Source organism: Bubalus bubalis, chromosome 8, assembly GCF_019923935.1.
Source record: "Bubalus bubalis isolate 160015118507 breed Murrah chromosome 8, NDDB_SH_1, whole genome shotgun sequence".
Classification (NCBI taxonomy): Eukaryota; Metazoa; Chordata; class Mammalia; order Artiodactyla; family Bovidae; genus Bubalus; species Bubalus bubalis.
Window position 1 is genome coordinate 37,365,647 of NC_059164.1, and position 17,418 is coordinate 37,383,064.

General features: G+C 36.7%; 1 protein-coding gene across 1 annotated transcript in view; it reads left to right on the plus strand.

Annotated features, from left to right (window-relative positions):
* PCLO (piccolo presynaptic cytomatrix protein) overlaps positions 1-17,418 on the plus strand; it is a 391,256-nt gene that overhangs the window by 352,163 nt on the left and 21,675 nt on the right. The window contains exon 22 of the mRNA XM_025291036.3: positions 1,193-1,266. Within this exon, the coding sequence (XP_025146821.3) occupies positions 1,193-1,266 (74 nt within the window). The remainder of the gene's footprint in view (positions 1-1,192; positions 1,267-17,418) is intronic.

The following is a 17,418-nucleotide window of genomic DNA, read 5'->3' on the forward strand; positions in this document are numbered from 1 at the left end:
GTAAAATGATAAGAGGATCTTTAGAGCAATTTTCAAGTAAGATAAAATTGGATTCTTAAGAAATAAGTATGGTTACATTTTTGCTGGTTGGGCAAATTAAATATTTTTGTGAGAATAAAAATGAATTGTTAGTAAATACTGCTGTGTTAGAATTATTGTCTGGAAAGTATAATATCAAGACATTTCTTTGATCAAGCACCTTTTTTTAAAACACTTAAACCTTTTTAGTCCGTCTTTTTAGAACATCTTATATAACTACATGTAAGGGCAATTTCAGAATCTTTTGTATGCCATGTAACTTTTTCTCTGAAGGAATAAGAAGTGCCTATAGTCTTTTGGCAGTTACATTATCAATATTCTGAACTCACAGGGCTCAAAGTCTCCTGAGTTTTTCATCTGTTTGACCTTCCAAGAAGTTGAAGGCCAAAACTAAAAATGGTTTGCAGCCATTGGCTGAGTTCTAAAGCCATTATGAATGTAACTACCTATCAGCACTTTATATATATTGAATATTATGCTGTTTCAGTCACTGTGCTAAGCTGATATATATATTTTCCACGTGATTTTCTCATAACCAAAGGGTAACTCATGTTACTATCCTTAAATTACAAAAGAAGAAATAGTCTTCACAAAATAAAGTAGATTTACCTTAAATGACAGCATAAAGTAGTAGAGCCAGAAGTAGAGACCAAGCAGGATGACCTCAAAAGCCAATAAGCTACACTCAGGAAGGATCTGAAAGAAATAAACATCCATATTATTTCAATATTATTTTAAGTTATTCAATTCAAAATTTCCCTTCTCACCAAAAGATCTATACAACTCATCATAATAAAGTGTAGATCTAAAAAACCCTCCTTCTTGAGTTAAAAATGGTAAGGAAAAAAAAAAAATCCCCATTCCAAAACAAAATTAGAAGATTTCATGATAGTCTGATCTTTGATAAATGAATCCATGAATAGAACACTGACTTTTGAGGTATAATGTTTAGCCTAAATAGGAATAATGAACAAATATCCACTTTAAAATTAACATGATGGGAATCCAGTTATTATGTTTATATTTGCCATTCAAGTAATTTGTTGCAGGTCTGAATATATAATGTCACATTCTATTTTTTCAAACTTAGACTTCACATTTGCATTTAAGATCATAATTTAAGTATATAAACTTTTATTTCCTTTCTAAACAGAGGAAAGATGGGACAGAATGGGCAAGAGCCTATAAAACAGACAGGAGTAGGCATAGGACTAGCAGACACTGAAGGTAAGTTAAAATTTACTATCCTGGATTTTGGTTGAATCTGTATGCTACACAGATTTGTGTGTTTGTATGTTTTTGTTTTAATATTAATGTTGATTTCTAAGTACTACTTATTGAGCAAGTCAACTTGTTATGAGTTCTGATTTTTTTTAAATCTGTTTTCCTCTTAGTCATTTTTTCTAGTAATGTTTCATCTTCTGTACAACACTGACTCATAAATTTTAATCCTAGAATGAGATTAATTCAGTGTCAGAATGTAAGATCAATCAAAGGTTCTGAAATTCTGATCTAAGTTGTAGTGGAAAATAGTAATTTTTGTGAACTGTTTCTGCTAATGAATGATTGAATGCCCATAGTTTAAGTAAGTGCACAATGGAAAGAGCAAATAAGCACCATGTATGGCACATGACTAATATTCTTTAAATTGTAGCTATTATTAAATTAGAAGTGGATATAAGACAAAGCCATTTAGATCCGATCAAAAAGAGTGATACTCCTCAAGATAAAATATGCACTTCTTGGGAGAGCTTATGCAAGACTACTTTAAAGATTTAGATCAAATCAATTCGACTTTCCAATTGTACTGGTGTTTCCCCAGTTTACCTTGAAAACTTACAATACACTCAAAAGAGACAATTTGGCCCTTTGCCACATTTCTTAAATTTCTAATTGTGTTATTCTTTGCTGGTGGGTATCCATGTACGTTACATATAATGACTGACATGACCCATTTATTCTCCTAAACCAGATGTTACAAGCTTTAGCAGGAGGCGTTAGGATCTCAACTCTGTATGAGGCTTCATTTGCCCGGCTGCGTGCATTTAAAGAACAAATAACCCTAATAAATTACTTATTCTCTTAAGTATCTTTGAAAGCCTGAATTTGATCACTCAGTTTTCATTTTCAATGGGCCAGCACAAATAAACCTCTACTATTTTAGTAATATACTAAATTCTACTCACAAGTATTTTCAAATAATTGAGTATATAAAGCACATCACCTAAGGATGTCAACCTAAGGATGTGGTGGTGGGGGAAGGGCAGGGGTTTAGGAAAGAGATCAAGACTTGATTTAATATTGGAAGTTTTATTAAGCATAAGGGTTTATATAGAAATAATGCAAATCTCATTTTAACTGGTATCTCGTCTATTTTATACAGGTATCTCTTTTACATGTAACTGTAACAGTGATTAATATGAGTCCTTCTTAGGTGTATGAACACATTTTGCAAAGTCCATGAAGCAAGTGTAGAACAGAAATGAGTTCCTGACCATTGTCTTGTTTTCATAAACACATTCAAAAAAGTGTTTTGTTTTGTTTAATTATTTTCTCCAAATATTTTCTCTAATAGGAAAAAGAAAATGGAGTAAATGATAGTTATCCCTCTAGGGGTTTGTAGATTAGAATATACAAGTGCTCTATGTAAAATTTTCATTTAATTTCATTTCCTTGTCCAACTGGGTTATTTAAAAATTAGCTTGCAGAGACAAAAATACAAAATCATTCTGAAAGACCCCCAACTAGAACAGAGTAGCAGATGTTACTAGGACATCCAAAGAGTCCCTCAGCAAATACTGTTGTTAATGGCACTAGGGTAAGCACTGGGGATGAAGCTTAGATTGTAGCACAATCCCTGGTTGTTCTATCCATGGGTATGAGTAACATCAGTTCAGTTCAGTCGCTCAGTCGTATCCGACTCTTTGTGACCCCATGAATTGCAGCACACCAGGCCTCCCTGTCCATCACCAACTCCCGGAGTTCACTCAGACTCACGTCCGTCAAGTCAGTGATGCCATCCAGCCATCTCATCCTCTGTTGTCCCCTTCTCCTCCTGCCCCCAATCCCTCCCAGCATCAGAGTCTTTTCCAACGAGTCAACTCTTCGCATGAGGTGGCCAAATTACTGGAGTTTCAGCTTTAGCATCATTCCTTCCAAAGAAATCCCAGGGCTGATCTCCTTCAGAATGGACTGGTTGGATCTCCTTGCAGTCCAAGGGACTCTCAAGAGTCTTCTCCAACACCACAGTTCAAAAGCATCAATTCTGCAGCACTCAGCCTTCTTCACAGTCCAACTCTCACATCCATACATGACCACAGGAAAAACCATAGCCTTGACTAGACGAACCTTTGTTGACAAAGTAATGTCTCTGCTCTTCAATAACATAACATAAATGTGAACAAAAGGTGTGTCCAAGCCTTTTAATATGGCAATTTAAATCCCTGACTTTTATTCCTAAACTTATATTCCAAACTATGTGAGATCAAATGTATAATTTTATTTATTTCTTCTTTAATCATTTGCTTGAATATTCTTTTTCCACATGGAGGATACTAGGTACATAATTCTTTCTGTTTTCTCCTAGCTCTTTTGTGGTGTGAAAGGTAATATTGAATTAAGTAAAATTTTTTATCCATGTAATAAGGTGATAAGGTAATAAGCTTTCCTTTCTTAACTAGTATAAAATACCATAACAATCATATTCAGAGTTTTCAAGAATATTTATGTCTGGTAATGGACTTAATGGAACCTTTTGTTGACCTTTCATTCTATTTGTATCTGTCAGTGCCTGTCTCGTTGTTATTCTTGTTTTATTTTTGGTTTTTCTAAATTAGACTGCTTTTAGCCATTTTTCAATTAAAAAAAAAAAAACTCTTTGTTGAGAAGCAAAGAAAGTTCCACATGAATATTTGTTGAAATTATACTATAATTCAAATACTGTTTTGAGGAAATTGACATCTTTACATATAATACTTTCTTACTCATGGACATGGTATATATTTTTAAATGTTAATGTGAACATAACTATTTTTATATGTATAGTATTAGACAAATTACTCAAGTTTTCCAAGTCTCTGGTTCCTAGTCTACAAAAGTAAGAGTAAGAATAGTATCTACCATGAGTGTGTGTTGCAAGGATTGATGGAAATAGTTAAGGTACTTGGTACTGTGACTGGCTTATACTCAGTATATGCTAGCTGTCATTGTCCCTGGGGCTTCTCTGGTAGCTCAGCTGGTAAAGAGTCTGCCTGCAGTGCTCCCTATCATCTCCTGTATCCTGTAAGTGATTACTCCTGGTCTGCTTTTTCCCAAGACTTTTAAACTCATGTTTTCTAAAATGGCTTCTCTTTTTTTCCCTTTGGCATTCCAACAGAAAAGATGTTTTCGGGGTCCTACATTTTCCAGTTTGTTTTGAAAAGATTACGTTTATTACAGTGTTTCAAACCATTTTTCTTCCCAGAATAATTCTCACGTGATCCCTTGTATAGTAATGCCTCCTCTCCATGAAGGATGGCTTTCCTAGACCTTATTATGCTTTCCTAAATCACCTGAGTTTAAAATTCAGTGGTAATGATTTCTAGTCCTCGATTACTCACTGGGAATTTAACATAGAAAGCATATTCTAAAAACAGTCTATTATTGAAATAAAAAATAATTCAGGGTCTTTCCCTGAAACAGATTCATCACTGGAGGTTATTAACTGACCACTAGAAATGAATTAAATTTCTTTAAAATATCTTGACCATTTCCTAGCCATAAGCACAAATCAAAGAATTGGCAATTGCTAAATGTAAGCCCAGAACATTTTAGACTTTCTGAAATTAATATCTGTAATGGCAGTTTTTAATATTTTCTGGAAATGTCTTCATTGCCTAGAAGTCCCTGAAATACTTGCATTGGGAATTAGTGCTCTGATTTATTTATGAGAGAGGCATTTGAATCAAAATAAGGACTTTAAAACATAGTAAAGGGTAGTGAATGAATATAAACCAAGAATATTCTCTTAGCATAGATGTGGAAAATTAACAAAAAAGACATATAAATACTACAGATACATAGTTTTACATTGTTCTAAATGCCTTTAAAACATGAATGCATTTTCTGATTCATTTTCATGAAACAGTAGGGGATGTAAATATAGAATAATGATTTCCACTTTAAAGTTATAGAAACAGAGACCCAGAACAATGAAACCATTCATCGAGCATCAACTAATTAAATGGCAAAGGTTAAAATCTACTGATATATAATCTAGTATCTCCTGACTTTTGCCCATTGTACTTTCCATCCTTTTTTAATATTAATGGTTGGAGCACTTTTGCATGAATAATATTTTAAATTTATAAAACTGTCTGCAATTATTGGAAAGGAAAATAATCAATATTGTTGCTGATTATGGACAGTTAACTAAAATTAATATCAATTACATTATAGGCATTATGCAGCTTATAAAGCAACTTTAAATCTTGTTCTATCTGATTTTAAAAATTTCCACAAAGTTACTGTACTCAAGACAGCAAGAAATATAAAGAAGATTCCAAATGTTTCTATTAACAACTAGTTTATAGTTGTTTAAAATATATTACATAATACATTAAAATACATAACTATGTATTTTACATAGTTAAAATATATTACATACAAAGGAAGAAGGATAAGAATTCATACAGTGTCTCAACAGCAATAATAGACACTTAAAATAAAAGAGAGTCATGGATAATGCCCTTGAAATTCCAAGCAGAAGAGAATATAAACTAAAATTCTATCCACAAACTACCCATTAAGTGTAAGGGTTGAATAAATCAGTTTGGGATGTCTAGTTCTCAGGTCTCCATGCTACCTGTCTGGAAGTTACTTGGAGATATGTTCCACCAACATAGAGAATAAACCACACTCACGCATATGCTGACCACCCCACATGCACACACACACACAACTTGGGAACCAAGAGACAAGAAGGGTAGAGAAAAGAATGGTGGGGATATCAATGATGAAATGAGGAGACTCTAAAGACAGTAGTTATGCAGTGGGCAGAGAGAATACGTGGAAAAAGCTGGTCAAATACTGAGAGTTCTAACTATAGGTGGATGATGAGTGAGGTGTTAGTGTGGAAGGAGAAGAAAGGAATTGACAGGAGTTAGTATCTAGCTAAGTGAAAAATGGCCTTCAGAGGGGTTAATACACGTGGAAATTTTGGGAACACTTAGGAATAGGTACATAGAAAGCTAAGCAAATTGTAAAACAAAGTAATTAATAATTTTAGGGAAAAAAAATTCTTTAAGAACTCCATGAAATAATCACTGGTCTCAGAAGTGAGCAATATAAGTCACATTACTGTGCATGCCAAATATTAGTTCTACCATGATTGTGACATAAATATATTGGAAGGATGAGGGAAGACTAAATCTTGACATACCAAAATTTAAATATAAATAAATTTTAAAGGCAACACAAAATTACTTTGAGAAATAAGAATGTAAAAGAACCAAAGAGACAGATATAAAGAGTTGACAGTAGATTCTTCTCTGTAACTTTATTAAGGGCTGTGTTAGTGCTCATGTCTGACTCTTTGCCATTCCATGGACTGTAGCCTGCCAGGCTTTCTCTGTCCATGATATTCTCCAGGCAAGAATACTGGAGTGGGTTGCCATTTCCTTCTCCTGGGTTATTAAGGGTTAGGGGAAATGAAATGTTGGGTCAAAGCAAAAAGAGTTGGGCCATGGGAGAATTGATTTTTTTATGACAAAGTCATAAAATTATGTAAAATGATTCAATCTCTTGATATATGAGGAAATAAAAATTAGGGATAGTGATCAAACCATATTAATAAGTATGAGGGAAAAAATGGCATTGTTTACAATAAATAACTTCCCAAAGTGATTTGAAGTATTAGTTGCTCAGTCATGTCTGACTCTTTGTGACCCCAGGGATCCAACCCAAGTCTCCTGCATTGCAGACAGATTTTTTTACTGTCTGTACCACCAGGGAATCCCCAAATAACTTCCTTCTATTAGAGCTTTCCAGGCACTAGTGGTAAAGACCCCAAATGCCAATACAGGAGATATAAGAGATAAGGGTTCAATCACTGGGTTGGGAAAATCACATGGAGAAGGAAATGGCAGCCCACTCAAGTATTCTTGACTGCAAAATCCCATCGACAGATGAGCCTGGTGGGCTACAGTCCATGGGATGGGCTAGAGTCCATGGAGTGGGCTACAGTCTTTGGGAATGCAAAGACTCAGACATGACTAAAGCAACCTAGCACAAACTACCCTGAATAGTAATGAATATCCATTCTGCTAAAAGTTATGAGTAATAGTAACTTCCTACTATTAACCTAAATAGTAATGAATATCCATTCTCTTGAAAGCTTTTAGTAATAGTTACTACAACTAAGTACTCTATTTTACATACTCACTAAATATATTCTCATAGCACTAATGCTATATACAGCAATCTTTTTACATTTAAGACACCTAACTTTAACTGATACCAATAAAATACAAAATCTCTGTGGACAAAAATGCTGCAGAATTCAAACTACCAAGTAGTTTTAGTATTTTATTCATTTAGCCAGCAAAAAGAAAATTTCAGAGTTTTGGAAAACGCAAAATTCATTGATGATAATTCATTTTTCCACCATTTAGATTATTTGTTACTTTCTCTAATTGAAACATTCTGATTTATTTGATCCAGAGAGTCATTTGGAAATTTATGTAACTTTCTATAGAAAAAAAAAACAAAAAAACACCTATATTTGAGTAAAAAACAAATAGTAGAACTGACCAAAAAAAAAGACTGACATATCACATAAGTAGCCCTTGCTCAACCAAGTGGCACTTTCCCTAAATAAACCAATTTTAAAGATAAAAAAATAACACAGACATGAGATAATATATTCTGAGGAAAGTGCACACTGCTTCTTTACTGTTTGACTGTTAGTTTCTAAAAACATCAATGTATTCTATTATTTTCTTTAAAATAGTACAATTGTAGGAAAGAAGCCATTTGCCTGTTTAAATCTTTTATTTTAAAAAAATGCTTTACTATCTACCCAAGTCATCTTCTGCATTTGAGTATTTTCTTGTATCAAGCAAATGAAATTTTCAACTGTTATCATCAAAAGCAGATACTTTCTTATCCACTAAATAATATACCATTGTGATTTCTGTAATTTGCATTGCTCTCTAAAGCCCAGACAACTGTCATTGGTGTATGAAATACTAAATGACAGTAACAAAGTAACATGGCTTCACCTTACACATTTTATTATGACATCTTTGCTATTGAATTTTATATATATATATATATATATATATATATATATGCATTCCACTTGATGACTTATCCTCAAAAACCCCAGCACATTCTCCTTAACATTTATAACCACAGCAACATTACAACTGACATTTATTTGTTAAAGGTTTTGCTGGGATCTTTAAAAATCTGGTGGCCTATTTTTAAAATAACCCTCTAAAATTAATAATATTTATGATATTCCCAAGGTCTAGCACAGAGACTTATACAAAATGCCTACAAAATAAACATTTTTGAGTCAAGACATTAAACTCTGAGAGACTGAAGGATAAATCAAACCTAGTAATACACTTGTGAAATTGAAGTTGATATTTATACAAAATAATCTTAAAACTTAAGAGAGTCTTAAAACTTAAGATTCTTTTAATATACCTGCTATACCCAAATGTCTTAAAAAGTAATGTTAGCCCTGTATGTTGATGGACAAGTTTTTAAGGAGTTTACTACCCTGGAACCAAAGAAATGATATTGCTTCAATTAAAAACTAGATTATCTACTTGAAAGTATAGTAACTCCTCATTTTTATTGGTTGTGCTTTTTTCACAAAGCCCCATTGACTCGACAGAAGATGGTTAGTGCTGAGTCTCCGCTAGAAACAACCAGTGCCTGCAGCAGACAGATATATTCATGTACAACTGGGCTGAGTTGTGACAGAGGTAGATAAGTCTCAGTATTGTCGCTCTGCTTTAGGTTGGATGAGGAAAGCCTCCCTGGCAGGAACTACTTTTTTTTTAGATTCTTCTTGAAATAAAAGTAATGAGTAATCTAATGGGAGAAGGGCTAGCGAGGTTTTTAATAAGAGGGAACTTGCTGTTCAAACCTCTGTAACGTGAGAAAATTGAATGTTTGGTGACTCTGTGGGCACTTCTGTGTGACTATAACAGAACTCTGTGTTGGAGAGACAAGGCTTGAAAGGTAATCACAGCTCACATAATTTGACAAGTGTCAGACACTGTCAGGAGGGATTTAGACTCTAGGCTGTAGACAGGCAACTGGAAGCAAAGGAAAATTCCATGATCAGATTTGCTGTTCTGAAGGATGGATTACAAGGGATCATGTCTGCAGTCAGGGGACCAGTTAGGAGGCAATTCAGTGGTCCAAGTAAGAAAGGACTAGAATACAAAGTCAGCAGTGGGAAAAAAGGGGGATAGACAACTCTGAGACCTCTCTAAAAAGACAAATAGGAATGGATGGTTTTGTTCAAAAAATGATTCAAAATCAAAGTGCGAATAAAACATCTTTGGGCACTAGGATCTTACAGCTACATCACTGTAGCTGAATGTAATGTAGTGATGATCACTGTAAGTGATCAGTAGTTAAACATAATTATGATTTAAAATGAAGAAGTTGAAAAAGTGTTAACAGAGGTCAGTGTAAAAAGTGATGAAGGGAAATAATAAAATGCAAACCTATGTTCCACAGAATTTTAAAGAAAGAAATTCGTTATGCTTTAAAGGGCCATCTGGTAAGCACTTCAGAGTACATTTTAAAGATGAATTAAAGAGTAAAATGGAGTTTGAATGAGGGAGAACACAAATTTTACTCACTTAACTTTGTCTATATATAGTGACGTTGGTCTCTTGTTCCAAATGTGGAAAGCTTGATGAATCAGATCCTTCTGCATCCTGATGAGTATGTGAGAGTGTGTACAGGACATACACTAAGGAGGAAAGTAATTATCAGTTCAGTTCAGTCGCTCAGTCGTGTCTGACTCTTTGCGACCCCATGGACTGCAGAACACCAGGCCTCCCTGTCATTACCAACTCCCTGAGTGTACTTAAACTCATGTCCATTGAGTCAGTGATGCCATCCAACCATCTCATCCTCTATCGTCCCCTTCTCCTCCCGCCTTCAATCTTTCCCAGGATCAGGATCTTTTCAAGTGAGTCAGTTCTTCACATGAGGTGGCCAGGTATTGGAGTTTCAGCTTCAGCATCAGTCCTTCCAAAGAATATTCATGATTGATTTCCTTTAGGATCAACTGGTTGGATCTCCTTGCAGTCCAGGGGAATCTCAAAAGCCTTCCCCAACACCACAGTTCAAAAGCAATTCTTCAGCACTCTTTAGTCCAATTCTAACATCTATATGTGACTACTGGAAAAACCATAGCTTTGACTGCATGGACATTAGTTGGCAAAGTAACGTCTCTGCTTTTTAATATGCTATCTAGGTTGGTCATATTTTTTCTTCCAAAGAGCAATGGCATCAGTCACCATCTGCAGTGATTTTCAGTTCAGTTCAGTTCGGTCGCTCAGTCGTATCTGACTCTTTGCGACCCCATGAATTGCAACACGCCAGGCCTCCCTGTCCATCACCAACTCCCGGAGTTTACTCAAACTCATGTCCATGGAGTCGATGATGCCATCCAGCCATCTCATCCAAAGTCGTCACCGTCTCCTCCTGCCCCCAATCCCTCCCAGCATCAGGGTCTTTTCCAGTGAGTCAACTGTTTGCATGAGGTGGCCAAAGTATTAGAGTTTCAGCTTCAGCATCACTCCCTCCAAAGAAATCCCAGGGCTGATCTCCTTCAGAATGGACTGGTTGGATCTCCTTGCAGTCCAAGGGGACTCTCAAGAGTCTTCTCCAACACCACAGTTCAAAAGCATCAATTCTTTAGCGCTCAGCTTTCTTCACAATCCAACTCTCACATCCATACATGACCACTGGAAAAACCATAGCCTTGACTAGCCGGACCTTTGTTGGCAAAGTAATGTCTCTGCTTTTGAATATGCTATCTAGGTTGGTCATAACTTTCCTTCCAAGGAGTAAGCGTCTTTTAATTTCATGGCTGCAGTCACCATCTGCAGTGATTTTGGAGCCCCCAAAATAAAGTCTGACATTATTTCCACTGTTTCCCCATATATTTGCCATGAATTGATGGGACTGGATGCCATGATCTCAGTTTTCTGAATGCTGAGTTTTAAGTTAGCTTTTTCACTCTCCTCTTTCAGTTTTATCAAGCGGCTCTTTAGTTCTTCTTCACTTTCTGCCATAAGGGTGGTATCATCTGCATATCTGAAGTTAGTGATATTTCTCCCAGCAATCTTTTGCTGGGAGATAAAGCAATCAATGCTTTATCCAACCTGGAATTTTGCATGATGTACCCTGCATAGAAGTTAAATAAGTGAAGTGACAATAAACAGCCTTGACGTACTCCTTTCCCAGTTGGAACCAGTCTGTTGTTCCATGTCCAGTTCTAACTGTTTCTTCCTGACCTACATACAGATTTCTCAGGAGGCAGGTCAGGTGGTCTGGTATTCCCATCTCTTTCAGAATTTTCCACAGTTTGTTGTGATCCACATAGTAAAAGGCTTTGGCATAGTCAATAAAGCAGAAATAGATGTTTTTCTGGAACTCTCTTGCTTCTTCAGTGATCCAACAGATGTTGGCAATTTGATCTCTGGTTCCTCTGGCTTTTCTAAAACCAGCTTGAACATCTGGAAGTTCACGGTTCATGTACTGTTGAAGCCTGGCTTGGAGAATTTTGAGCATTACTTTGCAAGCATGTGAGATGAATGCAACTGTGCAGTAGTTTGAACATTTTTTGGCATTGCTTTTCTTTGGGATTGGAATGAAAACTGACATTATCCAGTCCTCTGGCCACTGTTGACTTTTCCAAATTTGCTGGCATATTGAATGCAGCACTTTCACAGCATCATCTTTTAGGATTTGAATAATTCAGCTGGAATTCCATCACCTCTACTAGCTTTGTTGGTAGTGATGGTTCGTAAGGCCCACTTGACTTCACATTCCAGGATGTCTGGCTCTAGGTGAGTGATCACACCATCGTGCTTATCTGGGTCATGAAGATCTTTCTTGTACAGTTCTTCTGTGTATTGTTGCCACCTCTTATTAATATCTTCTGCTTCTGTTAGGTCCATACCATTTCTGTCCTTTATTGTGCTTCCTATATTTTATATTTTAAATTTGGTCACTTTATTCTTCCAGTTGCTGTCTCATTTCCTTATTTGGGCAATTGCCAAATTCTTGAAGATTTTACCTCTTAAGTGTTTTTAAAATGTCTTCCTTCTTTTCCATTCCAGTGACTGCCCAATTTTAGGTTTTCATCACATCTCACCCAGAGAAGTTTCTAGTCTCCTAACTGTTCTCTTCACCTGCAGTATCATCATCTTCAAAATCACCTTTGATAGCACTAATGTGGCTTTTTCACTCTCCAGTGTAAACGTTTCTGTGGACCCCTATTGGCTACCTGACTCTCATTGCTCATATGTGCTCAGTTGTGTCCAACTCTTTTCAACTCTATGAACTGTACCCCACCAGGGGATCTTCCCAAACCAAGGAAGGATCAAACCTGTGTTTCCTGCATTGGCCAGTAGATTCTTTACCACAGAGCTACCTGACTCTAGAAAGAGTCTATTAATAATACAACAAAATAATAATATAACGAGTCCCTCCTTCAACTTCTCCAGTTTATCTCCTGGCATGTCCTAGTGCTTGATTGGATATATTACATCCTTTATATTTACATCCTGTTATATGAAGAATTGATGCTTTTGAACTGTGGTGTTGGAGAAAACTCTTGAGAGTCCCTTGGACTGCAAGGAGATCCAACCAGTCCATTCTAAAGGAGATCAGTCCTGGTGTTCATTGGAAAGACTGATGTTAAAGCTGAAACTCCAGTACTTTGGCCACCTCATGAGAACAGTTGACTCATTGGAAAAGACCCTAATGCTGGGAGGGATTGGGGACAGGAGGAGAAGGGGACAACAGAGGATGTGACAGCTGGATGGCATCACCGACTTGATGGACATGAGTCTGAGTAAACTCTGGGAGTTGGTGATGGACAGGGAGGCCTAGCGTGCTGTGATTCATGGGATTGCAAAGAGTCAGACACAACTGAGCAACTGAACTGATACTGTATTTGGGCTTCCCATGTAGCACGAGTGGTAAAGAACCTTCCTGCCAATGCAGGAAACATAAGAGAGGCAGGTTCAATCCCTTGGTCAGGAAGATCCCTTGGAGTAGTGCACAGCAATCCACTCCAATATCCTTGCCTGGAGAATCCCATGGACAGAGGAGATTGGTGGGCTACAGTCCAAGACGTTGCAAAGAGTCAGACACGACTGAAGTGACTTAGCATGTACGCATACCATTTTTATATCTTGTAATACCAAAATTGCTTACATTTGCTCATGCTGTTTATTTTTATGATCTCCCCTTCTCAAATGGCTTTATCTTGGAAAACATATGTTCATCCTTTGAGGCTCAGTCTTCACCTTGACTTTTCTAAGAACCTATGTATGGAGCAAACTCCACCTGACTCTGTTAGGGAAGTCTTCTTTCTGTACCATCAGCACCCCTAAAACTTTTTCCTCTGACTCTGTGAACTACCCCCAGGCCCTTATGACAAGGGCTTTTCTCTCCCTCTTTTTTGCTTAAGTGAGGACCTAGAAATTATTATACTAAGTGAAGTAATTCAGACAAGGACAAATATCATATGATATCACTTAAATGTGTAATCTAAAAAATAATACAAATGAACCTATATACAGAACAGAAATAAAATCAGACACAGAAAACAATTTATGGTTACCAAAGGGGAAAGGCAAGTGGGAGAGGAAAAAATTAAGAGGTTGGGATTAACATATACACACTATTATATAAAATAGATAAACAAAAGGGATTTACTATACAACATAGGGAACTATATCCAATATCTTATAATAACCTATAATGGAAAATAATCTGAAAATATGTATATATGTGTAACTGAATCACAATATTGATTGTGAATTTTGCACAATATTGTGAATTAGGTGATGAAGTTCAAGCAAGTATTTTGGGGCAAAGCAAGGTAAGACTGATAAAAAGGGGAATTGGAGCAGAAAATATATATACATACAGTACAAGTAGGTTGAGAATACAAAGTTGAGGTAGAATTATTGTATATTATTTTGCTTAGCATGCCAGTTAAGGACAAGGGAGACAAAGTGCTTATTGCAAAAACCAAATGAGAAATGGTTTTATAGAATGGAACATTAGTTAAATAAAGTGGGGAATCAGTTGAAACTGACAGGAGGATAAAAATTCCTGTGTGTTAATAGTGGCAGAATTAATCTAAGCACAAAGAAGGCAAAATGATATAAATAACCTCGTGGGCCAGTGTAAGCATATGACTCTCATAATCAACTGTCATTTAGGCAGTTTTCTCAGGTTTTTGCAGAGGTTACCTGACTGCCTGATCACCATCCACTCCTGTGAGAAACTGGAGATTATTCTACAATGGGATGGCAGCTTCACTCTTACCAACAAAACTGTTTTCTCATAGGAGCTTCTAGTGTCCCTAACATTATGCTATTATCTGATTGTATTTTCTAAAATCATTACATGATGATGTTAAGATTTTTCTGTAAATAGAAAATATACCCACTTCTCCTAAGTGGGTAATCTTCCTGGTTTTAGATCAAAGGTCAGGAGAAGTTTAGATGGGAGGTCTAAACAATGCCTGTCTTCTTAAACTTAATGCATCTCTAGAAAAGAACATTCAGTTCAGTTCAGTTGCTCAGTCGTGCCAACTCTTTGTGACCCCATGGACTGCAGTACACCAGGCTTCCCTGTCCATCACCAACTCCTGGAGCTTGCTCAAACTCATGTCCATCGAGTCCGGGATACCATCCAACCATCTTATCCTCTGTCGTCCCCTTCTCCTCCTGCCTTGAATCTTTCCCAGTATCAGGGTCTTTTCCACTGAGTAAAGAACACTGGAGAAGGAAATGGCAACCCATCCAGTATTTTTGCCTGGAGAATCCCATGGACAGAGGAGCCTGGTGGGCTATGGTTCATGAGGTTGCAAAGAGTCGGACATGACTGAGCAACTAACACTAATCATACCAGCTCTCCTATTTCATTCCTTTTAGGATTTTTTTTTCCTGATGCACTTGAGAGGTGTTTCATAACTGCAAATATTTAAAATGTAATGTCCTTTTAGGGTTTCAATTTCTATTCCTTAACAGCTAATGTTTTTTGTTGTTTTAGTTTGGTTTGTTTGTTTTTTGGTCTTATACAAGATAATGGATGGGAGGTTTTAATCAAAAGCTGTTTTGTTTTGTTTTGTTTTTAAAGAACTCTGGTTATTTTCAGTCACAGTAAAATGGATGCTAAGGAACATGTACCATAGGGACCAAAAAAATGTCAAAACACTAGAGATCAATCAGAAGAATCTGTGTTTTTCTTTCTAAAATGACATTCTTTCTGGCTTTGTCTCAGAAAGAAAGGCTTTCTTTATGTAAGAAGACAGAAAGAATGTGCAGTCCTGCCCTACTTTCACAAAGCTCTTAAATCACATTAGGCCCAAATGCCTGATTGTTGTATAAAATATCTCCTTGAATCTGGGTTATTTCAAATAAAGCCCTTAATGAAAGCTTACAGAACTCTTCTGCTCTGAAAAAAACATTTAATGAAAACATAACAAAATGCCTCTTTCAGCTGCACTCAGCCTCGAGACATGACCATGTACTAGGATGTCTCTCCCTGACTTAGAGTAACAGAGACTTGTATATGCATATAAACAGAGAATGCAATTAATACATTGACAAAAAGCATTTACTTGGGGAGAAACCATAGGTTTGAAAAAATCCCAGAAGAATCTCCAAATCTATGGTCTCAGCTTAATTAATTTATTTTTTTATATTTTTATTTATTTTTTTTTTTACTTTACAATATTGTATTGGTTTTGCCATACATCATCATGAATCCGCCATGGGTGTACATGTGTTCCCCATCTTGAACCCCCTCTGCCACCTCCCTCCCCATACCATCCCTCTGGGTCATCCCAGTGCACCAGCCCCAAGCATCCTGTGTCCTGCATCGAACCTGGACTGCCGATTCGTTTCTTATAATATTATACATGTTTTAATGCCATTCTCCCAAATCATCACCCCCCTCCCTCTCCCACAGAGTCCAAAAGACTGTTCTATACATCTGTGTCTCTTTTGCTGTCTCGCATACAGGGTTGTCATTACCATCTTTCTAAATTCCATATATATGCGTTAGTATACTATATTGGTGTTTTTCTTTCTGGCTTACTTCACTCTGTATAATATGGCCTCAGCTTAATTAATGGGAAGAGCATGGAGTCTCCTTTCTTAACGTACCTCAAGCCTGTTAAGTCACTTTCCAAAGAGCCAAATGAAAATAATACATGTTTTGTAGGTTTGCTGTAAAGATTAGAAAAAATTTTACAGATTCATCCATTAAACATCCAATATATTCTAGGTATCTTTTCTAGGCTAAAAAGACAAGGGTAAATAAGGCACAGTCTACGCACTTTAAAGGTGGCAGCAGTCTATAGATGTAATATGCCTGAAATAGGAGAGTTGTTTAATAAATTGAATACATTGTTGATACCATTCAAGTAAATTGTACCTCCCTACATGTAACAAATTGAGAAGTATATGAGTCACAAATTAATACTTTGGAAAGGAACCCTGTCTGTACCTGGTCTTTCCAGTACAACTTCCCCACAAATCTTGAGCCACCCCCCCACCAAAAAAAATCCAAACTTTCCTCCCCTCAACATATACATAGTCACAAGTATACACGTGAATTTGGCACATCATCACTCACATAATAGATAATCAGGATTTTGGCAGTGACCTTGGGGTGTCTTGTTGGAAACATCTTTTTTAGCTATGTGATTTTTGCAAATTAGTCAACCAAGACTCTTGAGAGTCCCTTGGACTGCAAGGAGATCCAACCAGTCCATTCTGAAGGAGATCAGCCCTGGGATTTCTTTGGAAGGAATGATGCTAAAGCTGAAACTCCAGTACTTTGGTCACCTCATGGGAAGAGTTGACTCATTGGAAAAGACTCTGATGCTGGGAGGGATTGGGGGCAGGAGGAGAAGGGGACGACAGAGGATGAGCTGGCTGGATGGCATCACTGACTTGATGGACGTGAGTCTGGGTCAACTCCAGGAGTTGGTGATGGACAGGGAGGCCTGGCGTGCTGCGATTCACGGGGTCGCAAAGAGTCAGACACGACTGAGCAACTGATCTGATCTGATCTGAAACTTTGCAATCTCCTTTCTTTAAAGTGAAG